The sequence below is a fragment of the Xiphias gladius genome, chromosome 8 (assembly GCF_016859285.1).
Source record: "Xiphias gladius isolate SHS-SW01 ecotype Sanya breed wild chromosome 8, ASM1685928v1, whole genome shotgun sequence".
Taxonomy (NCBI): domain Eukaryota; kingdom Metazoa; phylum Chordata; class Actinopteri; order Istiophoriformes; family Xiphiidae; genus Xiphias; species Xiphias gladius.
In genome coordinates, this window is record NC_053407.1 from 17,370,602 (window position 1) to 17,391,328 (window position 20,727).

The following is a 20,727-nucleotide window of genomic DNA, read 5'->3' on the forward strand; positions in this document are numbered from 1 at the left end:
TTTCTGATTTATTGTTTCATATGAATTTATGTGTAGCGCTTATGGAGATTTTAGTTACAGGCTGTCGAAAGGCGAAAGGTCCTCGGTTGTACACTAGATGGAATTTTGTTTTGTCACCCTCTATAGTCTGGGAGGTTCACAATTTATTCTTGACCCCAATGTCAGCATATCACAAGATCTTTATTAGTAGATGGAGTTTGCCCCGCTGTAACGGACTGGTAGATTGCCTTTTTTTTTTTTGCAAGCTTAAGAGACGTGTCATCCATGTTGGCTGAAAAGATTCAAAGTTCATTCTTGGACTGAGAAAACAATTGTGCCACAAAGTCCGCTTAGTACACTGTAAATCCCGATATAATAATTTAATCAACTAATCTTTTCTCATGAATTTAATGTATAATCTTTTAAGTGTTAAGAAAAACTGTGAATTTGAAGTCCACGACAACAGGGCAAACTCCAACTGCTGATGAAGGTCATGTGACCTGATTGAAAAAATTCAAGAGCAGCTGCTAAATGGACCTCCTGGTGAGATATTTGTCTCAACACTTCCTTCCTCTTTTTCACAGTAAACATACAGTAGGCCTGCTGCAGCAGCGGGCCTGTTGAGCTGTTCAAGTGGAAGTTTCAAACATCAGAATGATGAATAATCAAAGCTGTTGTACTTTCTCATAAATTCAAGATTCACTTTATACATGTAAAAACTGAGTATATCACTTGATTACTCCTGACATGTATAGGGTATACGATGTATTATTATTTATATTATATTGGTATATAATATTTATATTATATTTATATTGCTATGTTATGTTTTTATTGAAAGTGTGACTTGTATGCTGTTTGTGTCTCCCGTTTTAAAAATATTCCTGTCTTCCTTTTAGCACCTTGTTCTTTGTGGGTCTTTCTGTCTTTAAATGACAGAGTGAACTATACAAAAATTTCAGTAGGCTTGTATCTGTGTAAAATGGCAAATAAAGTCACTTGATCAGAGATATAGCTCTAATAGAAAGGTTGAGCAAAATAGGATTTTCAAATCATTTCTCATACTTGAGAAGTTATCGTGGAGAGCTATATGTTACCAGTTACCGAGGGTGTATGAATAATTTGTTTCACCCAGCTTTCACCTGATACCACACAGTGAGCAAAGCACAAGCAGACACTCATGGGTGAAGTCTTTACCATAGTCACTGTTTCTGGCTAGAACATGTACAGTCCTCAGACATTAGGTGTTCGATATTCACCTTGTGTTTTTTACTTCAGGCTGGATCTTACAGATACCAGTATAGATCTTTGGATAAGATGCCTAGGAAACAACTCTTTGCTGCAGCCTCTGTGGGACAGCCTGAGGCTCAGCTACAGAGACTACTTGAGATCTCCACTCTTCCCTGTTGTTCTGACTGTGTCTTCCTACTTTGTCTTGTGCCTTCCCTTCCTTGCTTGTGACATCATGGGGGGCAGGTGGGCATGGGTCCAGCATTTCAAGATCCAACCTAGCCGACGGCCTACAGCCTCTACACTGCTTAACTGTGCAGGTGTCACCTTGCACAACCATGTGTTCCTTGTGCTCCCAGCATCACTGGCCCAGTGGGCATGGAGGCCACCTGTGGACCTGCCGGACCAGGCTCCGTCTCTGCTGGAGCTGATAGCTGGAGTGATAGCCAACCTGCTGCTCTTTGACTTCCAGTACTTCATCTGGCACCTGCTCCATCCCAGGATCCGCTGGCTGTATGCCACTTTCCATGCCATCCATCATAATTACTCATCTCCCTTTGCTCTTGCCACTCAGTGTCTCGGCGGCTGGGAGCTGGTCACAGTTGGCTTTTGGACCACCCTGAATCCTGTGATCCTGCGATGCCATCTTCTCACCACATGGGCCTTCATGGTGTTGCATGTCTATGTCTCTATAGAGGATCACTGTGGCTATGATTTCCCCTGGTCCACATCACGTTTGATACCGTTTGGCATCTATGGAGGGCCCAGCAAGCATGATGTGCACCATCAGAAAACCCAACACCAACTTTGCACCACACTTCAGCCACTGGGACAATATATTTGGGACACATGCTGATTTGGGCTTCTCTACCCCTATAAAATAGAGGGCTGTTACACTTTTGGTAGAAGCTATAGATAGAGACCTGTATTTTTAATATTTCTGTGTTTGTTCTTCCAAATTATCTGCACATTATAATGTGAAGAGGGGGGCGTCGAAGAGAAATCTACATTTTCCCTCACAAACAAATGGAGGCATGCTACTTTATCGTATTTGAAAAACAACATAGTCAAAATAAGATGTGTGAGAGTTTCCTGCAGCTTTTACGATAATGAGCAAATCTGTTAATCAGATCTCAAAAAAAGTATCATTTGAACTTTTCGCACAATCTAAATAATACCTAAATGCGTCCGTCTCCCAGTGTATCTGGTTTCTTTACTCTGAAAGCGATCCTGAGCTTTAGACTTGATTTACATCACATTCTTCCTCATGTAAATAATCCATCCTTTGAGCCACCAGTCTGATGTTTCATGTAATCTAATTTCAATTTAATTTAATTTTATTTCACTGTTTTTCAAGCCCAGAGAAAAAAAATAATTTGATTACAGTGACCACTGACTCGGGAATTGTGGGTTTTAACTCTGTTAGTTTAACAATAAATGACCTTAAATCTGGATTTCTATTTTGACACCAGTGTGCCTCTTGTATTTTTGAGGTCATGTAACCTGATCAGTAATCCCAGACTGGTACTGATACTCTAAATATAAAATGTTTTATGTATGAGGGAGAAGAAAGTAAAAGTCAAATTATATATCCCAGCTCCAGATGTCAGCAAAGCACTCCAATTTCCATTGCGACTGAATTCGACATAATTTTTTATTCTTAATATTTAACTGCATACATCACAAATAAAAGCCAGTAGTTGACTTAAAATACTGCATACGGGATATTTTTGGTAACTACAACTATAACAATCACTAAATTTGGGGCTGGTTATGTTTTTGTTGTTACTCTGTTCGTGTTGGTGGCGCTGCGTCGCCGGTGCAACCAGATTTGGTGGCAGAGAGTTGGGATATGGAGTGTGAGTGGTGGAGCTGACCGGGACATGTCTGACTAGAAAGCTGCGTTATCTTCCAACAGTTACAGTTTTAAATCCCCGTGGCCAAGATGGGGCAGTGCGGCATCACGTCCTCGAAGACGGTCCTGGTCTTTCTGAACCTGATATTCTGGGTAAGTTCTGGGGTATCGGACTGTTTTAAGCGTGCGTCACAGCGCAGCAGCAGCAGCGGTGAGCTAGCGATTTGCCCCGTCAGCTGCTAGGCTAGCTGCTAGGCTAGCAGCCAGGCTAGCTGCCGGGCAGCCGACCTTTGTTTAACCAGGGAGGGATAAGTTTGAGAGCGTAGTCCCTCAGAGATATATGAGTCAATTACCCACTAACAGCTCCATTAAATGAGGCGACTTTCATCAGGTTTTCAAGTCGAGAGAAAATGACAGTGCTGCTTGCCAAAGTCAAACTGTCACTTTTTGGCACCCCTGTGGGGAGTAGGTTAACAGTAATCCACCCCGCAGCTGAGAGAGAATATGAGTCAGCTATGCATGTTGATAATTGCTCAGGCATGCCAAGAAACAGCTGCGCTAAGTTAATTGAAAATCATTTTAATTTCAAGATAACGCATCATGTCGTTTTCAAGGAGGTCCTCTCTTTCTCTCTCAGACACACACACACACACACACACACACAAAACAGGAAAATTAATAGACGTTTAAACAATAATAGGGGCTATCCCACAATACCAGACCCCACACAGACACACACACACGCTACGTCTCTGTTACAAGTGTCATTTGCACAAAACTAACAAGAAATAAATGATGAAATAACACCGCGAATCAAATTGACATTATCTCAAAGTACTCAGTCTACCTGTAGGCCAAAAAACCTGAAAGAAGAGGGCAAATACAATCAAAAAGAAGAACGAGTACATCTGAGGGAAACAAGCAAAGTCTTGAGGCCATTAAAAGAGGTAATAGATGGGCAAATTATTCCAGTCTGATGGTGCTTTAAAGTTAAAAGCATGTCTCCGAATTCCTTTGATAAATATGGGCACAATATAGAAAGGTTGTTTAGTGTGTCTCAGTGAATTAAGCTAAATCATTCTGAATGTCAGTGGCGATCACAGGTGTTGAGCAGTGGTGGAAGAAGTATTTATTTGCTTTACTTTGTTAAAATTACATCTTTACAAGTAAAAGTAATGCATTTTAAATGTTTACCTTAGTAAGAATACCTAAAATACATAAAATATATATATTAATTTATAAATTATATATAAAAGCATTATCAGCAAAGTGTATTTAAGGTATTAAGTATATCTATTTATGTGCGCTGGTATTATATGCACTGGATTACTGGATTATTATAAATGATGCACATGATGACTTCTTAACATACTGTAGGGTAGCCGAATCTACAATAACGCATCATATTCTTTTAAATGATCCTACAAGTATGGGTTGTATGTAAAGACTTAATCTGCAGAGTAACTATTGCCGTCAAATTAATATAATGGGGTAAAAAGTACTGTATTTTTCTCTGAAAAGGAGTATAAGTTTAAAGCGTAGTAAAATGGAAATACTCAAGTAAAGAGCACGTACCTCCAGCTTTAACTTAAGTACACCACTCAGTGGTGTAATTTCCACCACTGAGGATAAGTGTACTGTCACTGATGATATACTGTATGCAGCTGCATGCAAAAAAACGTTTTTCAAGGTGTTACCCTTCCCTTCGTGGATAGGCTTAAATTAAATGTAGATTTTTCTGTCCCCCACAGGCCGCTGCTGGTATCCTGTGCTACGTTGGAGCCTATGTCTTCATTACATATGATGACTACGATCATTTCTTCGAAGATGTGTATACTCTCATCCCAGCAGTTATCATCATTGCAGTTGGAGCCCTCCTTTTCATTATTGGGCTCATTGGATGCTGTGCTACTGTGAGAGAGAGCTACTGTGGACTTACAACGGTCAGTAAACCAGTTTGCAAGTTTGGCTTGACAGAGAAAAGTAGTATTCATACTTTTTTTAAGGATGACCTTGTGTAAGTGATTAATCGAAGGTGAACTTTGAAACCTTTTTAAAAATGCAAAATGGGATTTCAGGATGCATTAGAACAAGTATAAATATTTTAAACTTGACTTGCCAAAAGCTCTTTGTCATTAATCACATTTCAGTGAGCACAAAACTGCAAGTCATAAATTAATAAGTATGAAGAAGGTTACGTTAACGAGCCTAAGCGTCAGAAATCCAGTTTTTACGTGTGCATGTTTATTTTCCCAAGTGTCTGTAGTCTGTGTATCTTTGTAAATATCTTTGTATATCGGTAAATCTGAAATTCAATCCACAGTTTGTGATCATTCTCCTGCTGGTTTTCGTGACCGAAGTGGCAGTGGTGGTTCTTGGATATGTTTACAGAGCAAAGGTGAGAAAGTCAAACACAAGTCAGGACATGTTTGTTTTTCTTGGCCTAGTTTGACTCTGGTAACGCAGCAGATCTTTCTGATAAAACTCACCCAGAAGAGAAGAAACGCTGAAACCTGATGTAATCAGCATCCGTTTGCCATCATGTTGGCGTGTACTGTTTGAGGACATGTGTCCACAAATATGTAGTCTCACCCTTCCTTAAATGTTGCCAGGTTGAGAATGAAGTTAATAGTTCTATCAAGAAAGTGTATGATGAGTACAACGGCACCAACAGCAATGCCCAGAGCCGTGCCATCGACTACGTTCAGAGACAGGTGAGGACAGAAATCCCGTCTCCTTCATCAAGTTATATGGAGTTGTTTTGCCCTTATGTCTGTTAGAACTGATGCAAGTAGTTGACAGTAATTTTGAGTTTTCACTGTTGTCATTTTCACAGCTTCAGTGCTGTGGGATTCATAATTACTCAGACTGGCAGCATACACACTGGTATGAAGAATCCAAAAACAACAGCGTACCCATCAGCTGCTGCAAAACTAACATTGGAAGCTGTACAGGGTCCCTAACTCATCCTGAAGATCTCTACCAAGAAGTAAAATAATTTTTAAACTTGTCAGGTTTTCATACCAAAGACTACTTACTTTTAAGGCGGAGTGATTTCTCCTCCTTCCATATGCTTGAACATATTCTATGTGTGTGTAGGGCTGCGAGGCTCTGGTTGTGAAGAAGTTGAAGGAGATCATGATGTATGTCATCTGGACTGCTCTGACATTTGCTGCCATCCAGGTATTTAACTTCCATTAATGTGCTGTCTCATGTAAAGACTAAAGGACAAAACAGTCACAAACAGTCTATGTCACTTAAGTGGCAGGAAAAGTTGAAGAAGTTAGTGAGGCATAGACATGTAGACAAGGTCATACTTGGCAATATCTGTTTATATTAATTTACTACTTATACATATTTGTTTGTTTTGACTTTCTCTGAATGAAATATTGCCCCTTTTTAAATTTTGGATTGCTTTTTAAAAGTTTTTTGACATTTCTGCTCCATATGTAAAGCACGTAACAGGAACATCTGGAGTGAGTAAGAGGTGACAAATTTCCGGCGGGACATTTTCTTGTGCCGACGAGTTTGTGTTGTCTTGTTCCGAGCTCTTCCAGATGAAAAAATGAGACAAAATGTCTGCAGCATTACCCTCAGTGTTTTAAAGCAACAAGATACCTGTAACACTATTTAAAAACCACAACACTTACATCATTTTTCTAAATGCCCAGGAAGATCAATACCAGTTTCTTGCCTGTCTGGTAAATATGAGGCCACAGCCAGGTTAGCTTAGCATAGCATAACGGCTGGAAATGGGTTTACAGCTATCCTTTCTGTAACAACAAAAGTAACAAATCCAACTATCAGCACCTGTAAAGCTCCTCATCATGACGTCATAGTGATGACAAGAATTCAGGAAGTCCCTGCAAGAAATAGGCCTGCATATGTAACCCCCATAAAACCACAGCTTATGTTTGTTAGATATTGTATGTTTGTGTGGATTAAACAACCCAGATATAACTTGTTGACTGAGCCAGTCTAGCTGTTTTCCACATCTTTCTTTAGTTTTTGTGCTAAGCTAAGCTATCCACTCCTGGCTCCAGCTACATATTTACCATACAGACATGACATATCTTCTAATTTTACTCTCAGCACCAAAGTATATAAGCGAATTTCCCAAAATGTCCAACTACTCCTGTAATCATTTTGGTCTATTTATTTTCCATCTCATGGAAAGTAAATGGTAATATAATACTGAAGTCATGAGCCCTAACAAAGTAGCACGAGTTACACAACTACAGTAAAATTCCCCACCAAGCGGACTGAAACATTTCAAAACTAAAAACACTGATAAGGTGTCTGTCTCTTTCTCCTAGATGCTGGGGATGCTGTGTGCATGTGTCGTGTTGTGCCGCAGAAGCAGAGATCCTGCCTACGAGCTTCTTATTACAGGGGGCACCTACGCATAAAGGAGAACACATTTCTTATCTTAACACAAACTTTCAATATTTACGTGTCATCGGTGAGAGCATGAAAATAACCTAATACCACATTAACCTTAACACACTAACCACACTAAAGTTATGGAGCTTACCCATTTTTTTTCTTTTCAAAAAAAAAGAAAAAAAGAAAAAAGCTTACGACCAAATTCTTTAATGGTCAGTGAGAATGAGATGTAGAAAACAATCTGTTGCTCTGAGGATGGCATGAGGGTGTTAGACCTCATTCTTACCAAACTTAAACTCTGTTAGTCGTGTATGGAGTAAAATGTCGACAGGATCATTTCTTCATATGTTAGTTTGCACTATGTGTATGGCTTTGAAATATTTTATATTTAAACTTGTCATGTACTTGAATGAAAGAGTGTATAATTTCACCCTGTACCTCTGCTGCTATTACTACTGCTACTACTATTCTGCTTAAACTACTACAATTACAGTTCAGTTTTGGTTAAAACATCTACTTTCACCAGCAGTATTCTGTCAAGAAATAGTAGACACTACGGCCCAAATGACACAGCAGGTTTTTGGGTGTAAACCATGAAACTTAAGTGGCTTTGGCTTAGCTGATCCTTCTTTTAAGAATCAAACCTTGTAACCCTCTTTAGTATGTGGGATATATTGAGTAGTTATAGTGGACACAAGATAGATTTTGTCCTATAGCTGTTTTGTTCGTCTTTTTCTCAACAGTCTACTGTTTGTAGTTTTTAGAATTTGCTTTGCTGATTATGTAGGAACATCAAAACTCAAGAATGTAAATAAAATGTGAGGTGGAAGTTTGAAATCAAATGAGTGTGTTTTCTGATTTATTGTTTCATAGGAATTTAAAAACTTTACAATAATTTTTAAAATTAAAAAAAAAAAATGGCAAAACCCGTATTTACTGGCTGGTGTCAGTGGAAGAACAAGTTGTCTTGGTCCTAAAAAACAGGTAAAAATTCAGGTATTTTCCCCATGAGGGAGGGTTGTAACTGGTTCACATTCAGCCACATGGTTTGTCCTGTGTTTATCTAATCTTTTATGCTTTGTAGGTTACCATGGGATAAAAATGTATTTAACATGTATAAATATTACTATTACTGGAATCACTAGACCTCGGTGTAACTGCCCCTGGAACATATGTGACTACTGGACCAACATAGTGGACTTCATATGCCCTTAAAATGGTGCTAAAAGGACTGCTTTGGTTACGTGATAGACACTGAGTCAGCAGTGCATCACCTGCTGCAAAGTAACTAGATACCTTTGAACCAAAGAGGAGACTGCTCAGACACATGACCCAAGAATAGTGCCAGGGTGCATTTTTAGCTTCTTTGTTTGGATTGTTCTGGTCTGGTCTTCTTATTATCCCCATTAAAAATAGTCTTCACTACAATAAATGGGCCATAAGAGAGAAAAATAAAGAGTGATTTCATCACATTCTAAATGTTTTTCTTAATTAGTGGAGGGTAAAAACAATGTTGACTGTGCTTAAAAAAACCTGAGGATTTGTCCGTCATATTGAATAAATACAAATAAATGCTCATGCACACACAATTTTTCTTTTTCAGCATTCAGAATAGAAACAATAACTACACAGAAATTACATAGAAGCCAACAACAGAAATCAAACATTCTACCCAATGTTTAGGACTTCAAATATAAAAGAATATAATTGACAATATATGAATAAACTTAGTGCAGTGACCTTGTGCAACAGATCAGTATATTTCCCAGCTGTCAATAAATAATTCACTATTCAACAGTGGCTCGTGCCACTCTAAAGACCCCTATGTGCAGGATTTTTATGTGATAACAGCGATTTTAAATTATGAAGATTGCATAGTTTTTTTGCTTGTTGCTGTCAACCTTTCATTCTCATGGTCTATTGGCATGCATTGTTCTCTGTTACAGTGTCTTTTAAAGACTTAGTTACCAATAGGTGGCGCCAAATTTGGACATTTTCTTACATATCTGACACATAGGAGTTTAAATGATGTACTGTATGTAACAGAAATATAAACAGTAGATACAATTGAACTACAAGGTAACTTGGAAGGAAAGGGCCTTTAGAAAATATTACATGAGGAAATGTAGTAGTCAATAAGTCCAACAAATGACTGTCAGGTGAACTCATTCTTTCGCAAGGTAAGAGCCAGGAACCAATCCTGTAAGGCCATTTCTTTGCACCATCCACCAACCGTCCTCACCTTGATCTATGACAACCACGACGTCCCCAGCAGACACAGAGAGCTCATCGTCGCCCTTAACGAGGACAGAAACAATCAGTCAACAGTTTACTCTTGAAGCGAACAAGAATTAGGCCACCTGATGTTGTCTCATGTGGAGAGTTAGGCATCAGAGCAAAGAAGCTGACCTGTGCCACATAGTCATACATGGCCTTAAACTCCTCGCTGCTCAGCTGGGACACCTGAAATCCAGGAATGGAAGCATAGACTCCTTCGGATGTTTCCGCTGTGGAGTTTTGACAGGATTGCAGACATAATCAGCGTCGGTTCAGTTATTGGGTGAAGCCTCTTGTAATTTGCAACTTTTTTTTTTACCAAACCAGTGACTAAGCTGACAGTACAACACTTTAATGGATTTTAATTGGGATGTTATTTAACACAATTAATTATACAAGATTGGATGTTGTTGCACTGTAAGACTTGGGACCCTGCAGTTATCAATGTGGTATTGGTAGGTTTGATCAAGTCAAGTTTGCATTTCATATCCTGAAAAGTCAGAGGCTTGACCTTTAAACCACTTAATCCGTTTTATTTTAGCTGTAATTTTCAACATCTCTGCTTGCTTGCTAACTAGTTTTCAGAGTTTTCCTTTTACGTCTTCATTTCAGGTTGGTGGGAGGCATGTCTGTTGACTATAAATATATTTCACCTCACACCAATTTGTAATCCTTTTTGTGTTTCTAACGTTCCTGCCAAAGACAATAATGTGGATATATCTATATATGTATATGTATATATATATATTTTTTTCATATTAGTAGTCCATGTGCCCCTGCTTGGGAAATAATTGGTGTAAAAACCCAGTGTTGCAAGTATGAAGTGGCTTTCATAGTCAAGCTTTCATCTGTCATCATCTTGCAAATTGCAGTGTTACTTGAATAACTTTGGTACTATACCGGTAGGTTTTGCAACTGGCTCATTGATGCTCGCTTTGGAGCCAGTGGGACCGTTTCCCTGCAGAAGATTTGAAAACCTACAAACAACATTTAGAGGATACACAAATAAATACCGAGTAAATATTGAGAGTAGAAAAAAAAATCATGTAATACTCCGTCATCATCTTTCATCACCTTTTCATAACTCCTACAAATCCAGCACTGCCATTTCTGTCAGTTGCAGCATCCCTGTCGTAGTAATTTTGGTATACAAGTGCAGCTGTTAAAAAAAAACAAACCAATTGCTTCAAGGTGTTTCACACAACGCATCACCTGTTTCCGAATGAGCCAAACATTCTGTTTCAGCAGCGGCTGAGAGATAATATTTAAATTTCCGACTTAGAACATATTCAAATCAAAATCCGGAAGGCCTGCCGGGCGGGTGCCTACCTGGGGGGGTTGAGCCAGTTCTTTTCATCTCCACAAAGCAGTTGTTGTCTGTGATGATGTCACACCTTTCCAGTGTTGTCCTCACGTCCTCGTAACACTGAAAGAGCAGTTTGAATGAAGTTCAGTTATACGGTACAGTATATTTGAAGGGTTCGCTGAGGGGCTGTCCAATACAGATGTAACAGCAGCTGCACCCACCTCATCATCTTTCACACTCTGCATTGATAAATGGTTACAGTGCACCCACAAAGCATTCCTTAGTATGCTCAGGCGGTCTTCTTCCTGCTGTTGAAACATCTGTAGAACAACAGTGGGATTGGAAAAAATGCAAATCATCTAGAAAACACTTAAGCACAGTACATTCACTGTACAGCTGGAGCTACGCAACAGTGATGTATTCCCTCTTCTGAAATATAGTGATGCTACTGGCATACTTCTAGCACAACGGATATGTCTAGCATGGTCTTTTATTGTCAACTTAAAGTTTCATAGCAGTCATCTGCATGCTGTTTAATGCTTCATAGCTTTCAGATATATGTATTTATGAATCACTCAGTAAACCTCAACATGCAGCTTTCCGCTGTCTTCTGTGTTTTGTTTTTTGCTGCTTTATTGTGTGTGTGTGTGTGTGTGTGTATGCTGTCCCGTGTTGAAAGCTGAAACCTACAATTGACCTTAAAGGGCTAATAAAGTTGTTGAATGGCTGCCTTGGGTTTGTTGATGTTCTCACATGTAGGAAGACTTAGTTGTCCGGAAAAAGTTTTTGTACATTAGTGACTCAGCTTATATTCTGCTTATAGGAAGTTTACACATTCGCACTGACAAAACAGGCCTTGGGTATTGCCACTCTTGGCTTAAGTCTGTAAATTTTCAGATGTATTATGCTATACTGTGTATTTCCACTTGATAAATACAGTGAGAGGAGAAACACAGCTTCCAGTGCCATACTTTACCTCACATGTGCTGATGTGTGTTGCCTCCCATTCTTGACGGATCTTGTCAAGCTGTTCAATGTTTGCCATGTACTGTTTCTCTTAAGCCAAATGAAAACATTAATTTTAAAAAAGAGAAGGTAAATCAAGATCTTCTATGACAAGGATGTAACATATATGTCACATTCATAGTATATAGGTTTATATACTGTATCTAACCCTATTTCTGTCATCAATACAAGCGAAGTTAAAAAATGTTTTCGGTAAACATTGCAGCTTCCTACAGGAAACAAATGTCTTCGGTGCAATGGTACAGCTTCTCACTTGGTTTGTTATTTGTCCTTACCAGCCTCCTCTGCAGCTTCCCGGCACTGTTTAGATTTGTTGTTCATCTGAAACAGAAAAGAAATTACAAAATGACACATTGCCTTTATATCTGTAAACCTGTAGTTTTCCCAATAAAAGGGAATATTAGTTTATTTGAAAGTTTTTTCTTTTTTTTTCTTTTTACATAATCTATGTAAATTCCATTTAAAATTAAGAAAGAAACTGTAAACACACAGCTTATATATGACTACATTCACGGCAAAGAGAATTGCATTTCCTAATCTGTGTTAGTGTTGTGGAGTAACTGGAATAACTGTCAGTGCTGTTTGAGAAACTATCCTTCTGGTTGCCAACAACAGCGGTTCATTTTAAATATACATTCTTCTTAATGGTAAAAAGTGTGTAAAATTTACCTGCATTTGATGTTAGCATTTGTTAATAGCATTTATTGATAATGAGTTGCCCAGTAGTCGTAGCTTTATTTCTCTTGTATTGAATATAAAAACAGTATAGTTAGTTAAATTATTAGTAGTTAAATCAGTATAGTTAAGCTGTTACAGTGGTTAAAATAAGAGACCTGCCCTTGTCTGAAAAATGCAAAGACTGAGACAGAATCCGGCAGAGAATGCAGAACGGTGTATGTGCAGACTTTGACACTAGAAGGCTGTTTTTACATTCGCCTGCTGAAGAAAGAATGTTTCACTGCCCTTTAAATCTGAAGACGCGTACATACAAGTAAGATGTGGAAATGTGAAACCGCTAAATCGCATACACTGACAATGGACTGTTGATTGAAGAAGGAGACATCTTTTGCCCAGTAGTCACACTTTTGAAGTGAACAATGTTTGCATATTCATAGATTCTGGACTTTTCAAAGATGGAGAAGGAGTAGATGTAGTTTCAAAAATGTTTAATCAGAAAACTGTCTGGAATAACAACATCAGACGCAAAATTATTACTCAAAGCAGGGTAGTCTATATATCTGTTTATATGTCTTAAAAACGTATCTGGGGTTGGCCTTATTCTTTAAAAGAGAAAACAATAACCTGATGGCTGAGCACAGAGAAAACAACGCTGAAGCAATCCTTTAGTTAGAAAGTCAAGGAGGGGTTTTTTATTCTTGAATTGACATCACTGCACTAACCCTTTAATGAGTCATACCGCAGCCCAGATTTACCTTCTCAATCTGTTTGGGAGTGGCTGTGGGAGTGTTGCCCATCTTCTCAGCCGTTTGCTCTGCCTCGTCTGCCTCCCTGCAGCGCTGCTCATACGATTTTTTAGACTGGAAAGGAAACAGAATGGAAATCATATGAAACTATAAACACCCATGCTTTGTTCGTCAGCACTTCATTCTACTATCCCTTGACAGGAAAGGGCTGTATGCGTGGAGGTGTGACATGACCTCAGGCCCCTTAACGTGTCTATCACACATCATGTCTTGCAAAACCATCTTCCTCTTACACATACTAAATATATAGAGCACGGCTTTTCTACAATTTCTTTTCAGAGTGAAGCCAAGGTGCAATTCGTGTACGTTCATTGCACATACAACAGCAGAATGTGTCTCTACTAAATCTGTCTGACGTGATTCATGGTGTTTACCTCTGCCAGAGTTATAAAAGAAGCTAATATCAATACACCGGCTGAGGATGAAATGACTCTTTTCAGAAAACTGTTAGCAAGGGCTTCCATAAACCCGAGATCGAATCGTACAGGTCATCAAATGTACACTCCCAACACAAACTTTCGTACAAAATATAAGCCACAAACTGAAACAATATAATTCACATTCCAGAGGAGAAAAGTCTTATATATCATGATAATATGAATTGAACTTACTTCTGTCGTTTTCTTGTAGAGGGAGACTTTTGTTTTCTGGACCTTCTCCATGATAACTTCAAACTACAAAGTGAAAGACATTATCAGTAAACCCCACTGAGAGAGGTCTCTTTTTAGATTTCCTCTTTAAGCAAATGAGAAAAAAAACCAAAAAACTTCATGGTTACCTTTTTCCTCTGTTCTTTCTGTCGTTCTCTGAACTGCTCCATTCTCTTCACCTCCTCCTTTAGGAGCCCAGAAAGCTGAATATGCAAGTTTCCTATGTTCTCAATTTCTGAAAAAACAAAAACAAAAAACAAACAACTAAAAGCTCAGAAGCGAGAGGGACATGTATGGATGCTTAAAATATAATCATGCAAAATAATACAGGAAACATATCCTGTGCTTACGTGTTTTCATTTCATCAAAAGATGATCTCAAAGTGCTGTAAAAACAAAAGGAACACAGGATGTCCTTAGAAGAAGCTAAGGATTTATAAATTGAAATGTTTTCTGTGTCCAATACCAGTATAAACGTATTGCTCGGTGAGGAAGAACTACTTTTGAGTATATTAATGTTCAAATGCACCTAACCACCCACCCACCCGCCGAACCACCCACCCACCCACCCACGCGCCTACCAGATCTCATGTAAACCCCCAGCCTTGCGGGCGATGGTAACCAGGTCCTTGCCATATTTCTCCTCTGCTGATGCCCTACATGGAAGAAACCACAATACAGCTGAACCACATTTCTGTGAGGTCACTCTCTACATTCATGTGCAATTCACCAGCAAATTTTGTGCCCCACCTCATTTTCAAGAGATCCTCCATGTCCTTGCATGTACGTCGGCCATCATTAAGTCTTTGAATAATCGTCTCATACCCGATATTGCTGATGAAGTCCACTCCCTAAAACCACAAATGCCAAACAGTAACAGTCATACTCTCAGTAAATAATGTAAAAGTGTTCACAGGGAATCTTACACAATGTCAAATTTTGGAATAAACGTCTACATAAATGCTGTTAATCCAAAAAGACTCAAATGATCACCTTTGGGCAATAGCTGATGATTTAAATGACACAGATGTTATGATGATAAGGTTTACGAATGACTGCGTCTCTGAGACTGATTTTTTTTTTTTTCCACTTAGAAGTTTTGTGGTATCTCGTCTCGAATGGAAATTGGTACAAAGTGTTGCTGGGGTCTGAATCGAAAAGCTACCATGTGGGAAAATTAACAAAAGATCCAGCTCATGTAAAAGTATTACTTTGCTGAAATTTGACTAATGTGTAAATAAAATGACTGGTGTGAAAATCTCTGATGTTTGTTTCATTTGTAAAATCAATAACTTACATTTTGCACAGGCTTACTAATGGCAGAATGAGAATGAAGAGGAAAAAGGAAGCACACAATTTAACATAATAAACTGAAGCTACAGTAGAGTTCAACTGATTGTTCTTTCTGACTAGTCAGTTCCTGATGCTTTGCCTATGGTTATGGTATGAAATTTGTACCGTGTTGGTTACTGGTTTTGTTGACATTTTGAGTTTTTGGTCTGTTTCACTGTCACACACACACACACACACACACACACACACACACACACACACACGTGCTAATACGTGCTGTGCAGATTGGAAAAGGCAGAATCCTCAGTAATGATAAAGATCACACTTTTACTACCATAACATAACTGTATTAAAGTGTTTTCTTGGCCTTCATACACTATTAAGAAAAGTTGCACTGAGAAGGAACTCTTTAGTTTGTGTGACACACCTGGTTTTAGATAGAAATTGGTGAACATGTGCACAACCCAGAGAAAAAAACAAGAAGAAGCAAAAGGAAAGAGAGCAAAGAAGACTAGAAGTCTAAAGACAGGGTGCAGTGTTTAGCTAAGTCACAGATAATTAAACTGGAATATGATACAGTAAATACCCCCCAGACAAAATCAAAAACAAATACAGAGAGTACAGTAGAAAGGGAAAGGTACACAAAACTTTATACATCAAAAATGCCAGTGAACGTACTGAATACAGAACTGACTTCACACCTCAGTAAAAACTCGTGGTCAACTTCAGTTCTAAACATAATGAAAATGTAGGGATTAGTAGCATCTAAATGACTCACCCAAAAGGCATCTTTAAATTGTAAAGACATCTTGGCAGCGATTTAAAAAATAGTCCTTGTTTGAGAATCCACTAAACTTTAAGTCTCTGTACAGCACACCAGCAGTGTAATAGGCTGTTGCTCAATGCAAGTGAAACAGATCATGAAACATTCAGGAAACCAGTTTTCAAAGAGCAACACTTACTCACTAGCTCATTTGATTTAAATGAGGAAGAGCTGCAACATAACAGCAGTTACCACAACTAAACTGATACTCATGTCATTTCACTCTTGGAACATGTGAAGGGGACAACTAATAATGACACACTGCTAATTCTTCAATTAGCCTATAGTTCTATCAATGTAATTAAAAAAAAATTCTTTGATATATATTAACAGGACTGTTTGTTTGAAAACCCACACAATGTGTTTTAATTACTTTAGTTCAAATGTCCTTAAAAGAAGTGATTAAAATTGTATTCCCACATCAAACCTCCCTGTTCTTCAGTAGTATGTGCATGCAGGGAGAAGACAAAATAACAGGAAGGCCTTATGACATTATGTATATAACATTCCTGCAAAACACACTATTTTGGGAAGCTTCAGATGTTCATATTATGCTGACACTCTGTCAGTGAGCTCCTTCAATGCCACATTTCAGAAAGTGTGTTGGTGCATGTGATATAATATACGTTTCCTGTTGTTTTGTCCATATCATTTAGTATTGCAAATGGATCACAGATAGATAAAGTAATCTCTCCCCAGGGAGTGACGTGAATCCCGTGACTAATGTCAACGCACAACCCAGGAAATAAAATGACACCTACATGGAAACAAACGAGGAAACTTTGCAATAAACAAGAACATACTGTACAGTTATAATTCATCATGTGATACATGCAGCTGTCTGCCGTAGTCTGTCACTTCACTGTTCATGAACGTTTCTTGATTTTTCAAAACTTCACCCTCTGAGATCTGCCCATCTCCATCGCTGTCCATTTCCTTGATGAGGTGAAGAGCCTGTTGACGACAGCAGAGCAAAACAAGGACATCCGTAACTCAGAATATGGCTATAACATCATGGAGGGAAATATGATCCTATCAGGCCATAGCTAAAGGAGACCATCCAAATACATCATTTGTTTTAAAACTCAAGAATTTTATTGTAATTTAACCTGTTATCCAGATCAAATTTGGGTTTACCTCTTCTCTTGCTGAACCGTAGCTATTGGGCGCAACCCAGCGAAGCTGCTCCTCCCGATTCAACTTGCCGTCCTTGTCTTGATCATAGAGGTCTTTAAACCGCACTGTTTCTTCAATTTCCCACTGCGAAGGGGAATCATCTGATTAAAAAAAAAAAATAAAGTGTTAAAGGTGACAAAAATTGGGCACAGCAGAGTAAACTAACAACAAACATATCATTCTATTTTTTAAAGGGATCTCTGCGGTCTTACCATCACCACGGACATCTCCAATGAATTCCCTTAGACTGATGAATCCATCTTTATCTGTGTCATATTCACTCAACACATCCTCAATGGCAAAATCCTATCAGCAAAAAAGTAAACATTTAAGCTGTATCATGAAATCGACATGGCACTCTTATAATGGGCGGATGAACGCATAATGATATCAGGTCTTGCAGGAGTAGGAGCTAAACTTGTCTCACAGCCATGTGATCCACTTCAGATGGGTGGGTGAAGGCAAGAAACTCTGTTACGTTAAGGCCGGGGGTGCCGTCCACATCGGCAAAGTCAAAGCGCCTCCTCTCCGTCAGATAGAGCTAATGGGGATATGAGCCTATGTTAAGGTAGTGTTCACATAACTTAGGACGTGGCATAATATGATTGTTAACAGAACAATTAAAAGTATGCCTAACGTGTCTGAGAGACTCTTGCTCTGGATCCTCCAGAATTGCGCTGTCATCTAAACTAACAAGCTGGTCATGAGCAACCATGTTGTATTCTTCCCACGTTACAACACCATCTTTGTCAGTGTCAAACTCAGGGAACCGCTCATCTGCATCATCCAGAGCATATTTTCTGTAGACATGCTGAATCCACAGAGTGATCTCCTCTGTTGAAAAAAACAAGATCAAAAAACAAAAAACAGGGCAGGGTGAGTGTGAAGTTTAACTGTTTCTGTTTATCATTGTTTTCTTTCTTAACATCGAGAGAAACGCGCATTTACCTGTGCTTAACACATTGTCACCATTTGTGTCAATCCGCTTCACAATTTCCATCATCTTTTTCCTCTGTTCTGCCGGGCTAAGTTTCTTGAGCTCCTCGGCGTCCTGGCAGTGCAGAAAATTAGTAAATAGAGCGAAGAGTGAGCAGGTGATGAATAAAGCATAGGCATTGGGCTGAGGAGTGTAAGAAAATGGGTGAAATTATTTAGCGACCTCATCTCCCAGCAGGACATTCATGTCGTGGTCAGGGTTGTGCTGCTGGCCGATATAATGATCTTCATGAAGATGCTTTTGAGAGCTTTGTCCAAGTCCAAACTGAAGTAACAGCAAAACCAGAAATGCAGAGGATGCCATCTGTTGAGTAACACAATTAATTTAAAGTAAAATACAACAATTTTTAAAAAAAGGAGTTATTGAAATTAAAATACTACAGTGTTATTAAATAGCCTCCAGACTAGTTTATTTGTTGAACCCTCAAATGACCAGGGCTAAACAGAGCGACCTTGTGGCCAGCTGGTGGAAGTTCAAACAAACTGAACTTAACATGTGAGCCTCGATCGCCCTACATCACGATGAAACCTGCAAATCTGCAAAACGGCAAAAAAGGCCTGTTGCTTGTCTAGTTTTAATTAATTCCTGGTTACACTGAAAGGGTCTGCGAGAGAGAGAGAGAGAGAGAGAGAGAATGAGACCGATAGATATGCAGGCAGACCTACGGGCGAAACCAACGGCGTTAGCGAAATAAACAGACACAGTTAAAGACAACGCAAACAAGCCAATACTAAAGTACCAAGGACGAAGCTGACAAGTACTTTCAATAGAAGATGTTGCTATTCCTGCGGGACGTTCTCCACACAAGTGTTGACTTAGCAACGCGCTGGAGCGAAGATGTACTTCCGGTCAGCAATTTTCCGAAATAACCGTCCTATCCTTCCGGCGTATGTCAAATAGGCTCGGAACGTAGGACAGCTAAACCGAGCACAACGAAGGTAAACAAAAAACGAAGCAAAAAAAACAACAACATATAACCATGTACACTCCAGTAGGTGAGAAAATAGACACACGCATATATAAACAATAAATGGACAACAACATACACTGTCTCTTCCCAAACTACAGCGCTTTGAAGTCCCCTGCAACCAGACGCCCTGTGTTGAAACCGTACTGGAGAATATGCTCTGCGTGAGAACAATATCAACTAAAATAATGTAATGTTAAAATCAGATTTTGGGCCCCTCCACAAGACAGGGCCCAACATTGTACACTCTGTTGGCAGTTAATTAGGTACACTTAGCTAAAACTAATGCAGTCTAATACAACAGCACTACAATTAATCCTTCTTTCATGAAGGTTATATATATTCAGTTTTTGTTGAAACCGTTTCAGAGAGGCGCTGATTCAAATTTACGGCCATTTTGGAGGATGTAGTCTGTGATGCTCTTGAACTGTATTGCATTATACTAACAGACGTTTGATAAATTTTTCCACCCTATTTAAAACTGTTATTATAAACTGTGTAGCCTGTGCATAGTTACAAATAGTTTGAGCATTTGACACACTAAGAGGCAATGCAAGGTTTGAAGTACTAGCGAAATGTATAAAAACTAGCGTAATGCATTGTACTCTCTTCAATTGGAGTACTTTCATGGTTGGTCTATCTATTTTCATACAGGGAGAAAGATTTGCCCCCAACAGCTTTTACTTTGAAGGTACACTCACTGTTTGGCCTGGTTTGTAGGTGACTTTACAGACACTGAGAAATCAACCAAACGTCCCGCCCGACCGTCATGGTTGCCATGGTAGACGGTTTGAAGTCCCGCCCTATGAAAATCTGTCCCGCCCGTTGGCCCAAATTATTTCTTAAGTGATTGGCTGGCACGTATGTTGTTTCCATGTTATGGTGAATTTATTGGACATTCCCAACGTCCGTCGAAAATGTAACCTCAACCGACTTCCTGCTTCTGTTAGGTTGTCCTCACTCTCGTGTATTAATCTGACATGTTTTTACATCAACCCTGACAACAAGGAAACTTTGTCCGTAGACTTTTATTTCTCTCAGATTGAGCATTGAACATACGGCCGGTCGATGTCCAAAGACAACCGCCACGATGGACGACGGCGTGGCGCTGGGCAGCACCGTCTCGGCCCGAGAGTTAGCCAAGGCGGGGACGGTAGGGAGAGGTCTGGTAGCAACAGCTCCGGCTCCTCGCATGGAGGAGGCAAAAGCAAGAATGCATCCATATCCGCTTTGAAGGTAAGCAATGAGCTATTAATTTAGTAAAGAACATTAAAATAAT

General features: G+C 39.2%; 5 protein-coding genes across 8 annotated transcripts in view; 3 read left to right on the forward strand and 2 right to left on the reverse strand.

Moving 5' to 3' along the window:
- Positions 1-1,201: 1,201 nt before the first annotated feature.
- On the forward strand, positions 1,202-2,093 carry ch25hl1.2 (cholesterol 25-hydroxylase like 1, tandem duplicate 2). The gene is given in 2 exon segments (XM_040132253.1): positions 1,202-2,005; positions 2,007-2,093. Coding segments are annotated over 2 exon segments (891 nt in total).
- A 911-nt stretch (positions 2,094-3,004) lies between these two features.
- tspan3a (tetraspanin 3a) lies at positions 3,005-8,292 on the forward strand. The gene is made up of 7 exons (XM_040132773.1): positions 3,005-3,217; positions 4,816-5,007; positions 5,388-5,462; positions 5,677-5,778; positions 5,901-6,053; positions 6,164-6,247; positions 7,381-8,292. The coding sequence occupies exons 1-7, from the start codon at positions 3,155-3,157 to the stop codon at positions 7,471-7,473; spliced, it is 762 nt and encodes a 253-aa protein (XP_039988707.1). The 5' UTR covers positions 3,005-3,154; the 3' UTR covers positions 7,474-8,292.
- pstpip1a (proline-serine-threonine phosphatase interacting protein 1a) lies at positions 6,175-16,370 on the reverse strand. Of its 2 annotated transcripts, XM_040132769.1 has the most exons (16): positions 16,264-16,370; positions 14,943-15,043; positions 14,774-14,848; positions 14,544-14,578; positions 14,322-14,428; positions 14,155-14,217; positions 13,493-13,597; positions 12,335-12,380; positions 12,010-12,089; positions 11,255-11,353; positions 11,057-11,153; positions 10,802-10,886; positions 10,628-10,704; positions 9,860-9,957; positions 9,693-9,747; positions 6,175-6,285 (listed from the first exon to the last, which is right to left on the reverse strand). In XM_040132769.1, the coding sequence occupies exons 1-16, from the start codon at positions 16,291-16,293 to the stop codon at positions 6,275-6,277; spliced, it is 1,164 nt and encodes a 387-aa protein (XP_039988703.1). In that variant the 5' UTR covers positions 16,294-16,370; the 3' UTR covers positions 6,175-6,274. The 2 variants fall into 2 exon arrangements, with proteins under 2 accessions (XP_039988703.1, XP_039988702.1); XM_040132768.1 differs by lacking the exon at positions 6,175-6,285 and having other exon boundaries at positions 9,023-9,747.
- rcn2 (reticulocalbin 2) lies at positions 15,051-19,336 on the reverse strand. Of its 3 annotated transcripts, none has more exons than XM_040132771.1 (8): positions 19,243-19,336; positions 18,644-18,784; positions 18,433-18,535; positions 18,122-18,318; positions 17,912-18,025; positions 17,697-17,790; positions 17,446-17,585; positions 15,051-17,262 (listed from the first exon to the last, which is right to left on the reverse strand). In XM_040132771.1, exons 2-8 carry the CDS (start codon positions 18,782-18,784, stop codon positions 17,119-17,121), a joined length of 933 nt encoding a protein of 310 aa, XP_039988705.1. In that variant the 5' UTR covers positions 19,243-19,336; the 3' UTR covers positions 15,051-17,118. The 3 variants fall into 3 exon arrangements, with proteins under 3 accessions (XP_039988705.1, XP_039988704.1, XP_039988706.1); XM_040132770.1 differs by having other exon boundaries at positions 19,221-19,334; XM_040132772.1 differs by having other exon boundaries at positions 18,644-18,785; positions 19,269-19,330.
- A 980-nt stretch (positions 19,337-20,316) lies between these two features.
- scaper (S-phase cyclin A-associated protein in the ER) overlaps positions 20,317-20,727 on the forward strand; it is a 60,388-nt gene continuing 59,977 nt past the window's right edge. The window contains exon 1 of the mRNA XM_040133092.1: positions 20,317-20,684. Within this exon, the coding sequence (XP_039989026.1) occupies positions 20,517-20,684 (168 nt within the window). The 5' untranslated portion in view covers positions 20,317-20,516. The remainder of the gene's footprint in view (positions 20,685-20,727) is intronic.

What these genes read in the sequence shown, in the direction of transcription:
- pstpip1a (XM_040132768.1), bottom strand. Translation starts at nt 16,293, where the DNA reads ATGTCTTTACAATTTAAAGATGCCTTTTGG. An exon ending in AGAAAGAACAGAGGAAAAAG is followed by an intron (nt 14,218 to 14,321) that starts GTAACCATGAAG and finishes TTCACTTTGTAG; the next exon opens with TTTGAAGTTATCATGGAGAA. An exon ending in TGTATGACTATGTGGCACAG is followed by an intron (nt 9,748 to 9,859) that starts GTCAGCTTCTTT and finishes GTCCTCGTTAAG; the next exon opens with GGCGACGATGAGCTCTCTGT.
- tspan3a (XM_040132773.1), top strand. Translation starts at nt 3,155, where the DNA reads ATGGGGCAGTGCGGCATCACGTCCTCGAAGACGGTCCTGGTCTTTCTG. An exon ending in TTCTGAACCTGATATTCTGG is followed by an intron (nt 3,218 to 4,815) that starts GTAAGTTCTGGG and finishes TGTCCCCCACAG; the next exon opens with GCCGCTGCTGGTATCCTGTG. An exon ending in GATATGTTTACAGAGCAAAG is followed by an intron (nt 5,463 to 5,676) that starts GTGAGAAAGTCA and finishes AAATGTTGCCAG; the next exon opens with GTTGAGAATGAAGTTAATAG.
- rcn2 (XM_040132771.1), bottom strand. Translation starts at nt 18,784, where the DNA reads ATGGCATCCTCTGCATTTCTGGTTTTGCTGTTACTTCAGTTTGGACTT. An exon ending in TGACAATGTGTTAAGCACAG is followed by an intron (nt 18,319 to 18,432) that starts GTAAATGCGCGT and finishes TTTTTTCAACAG; the next exon opens with AGGAGATCACTCTGTGGATT. An exon ending in TGGAGATGTCCGTGGTGATG is followed by an intron (nt 17,586 to 17,696) that starts GTAAGACCGCAG and finishes TTTTTTAATCAG; the next exon opens with ATGATTCCCCTTCGCAGTGG.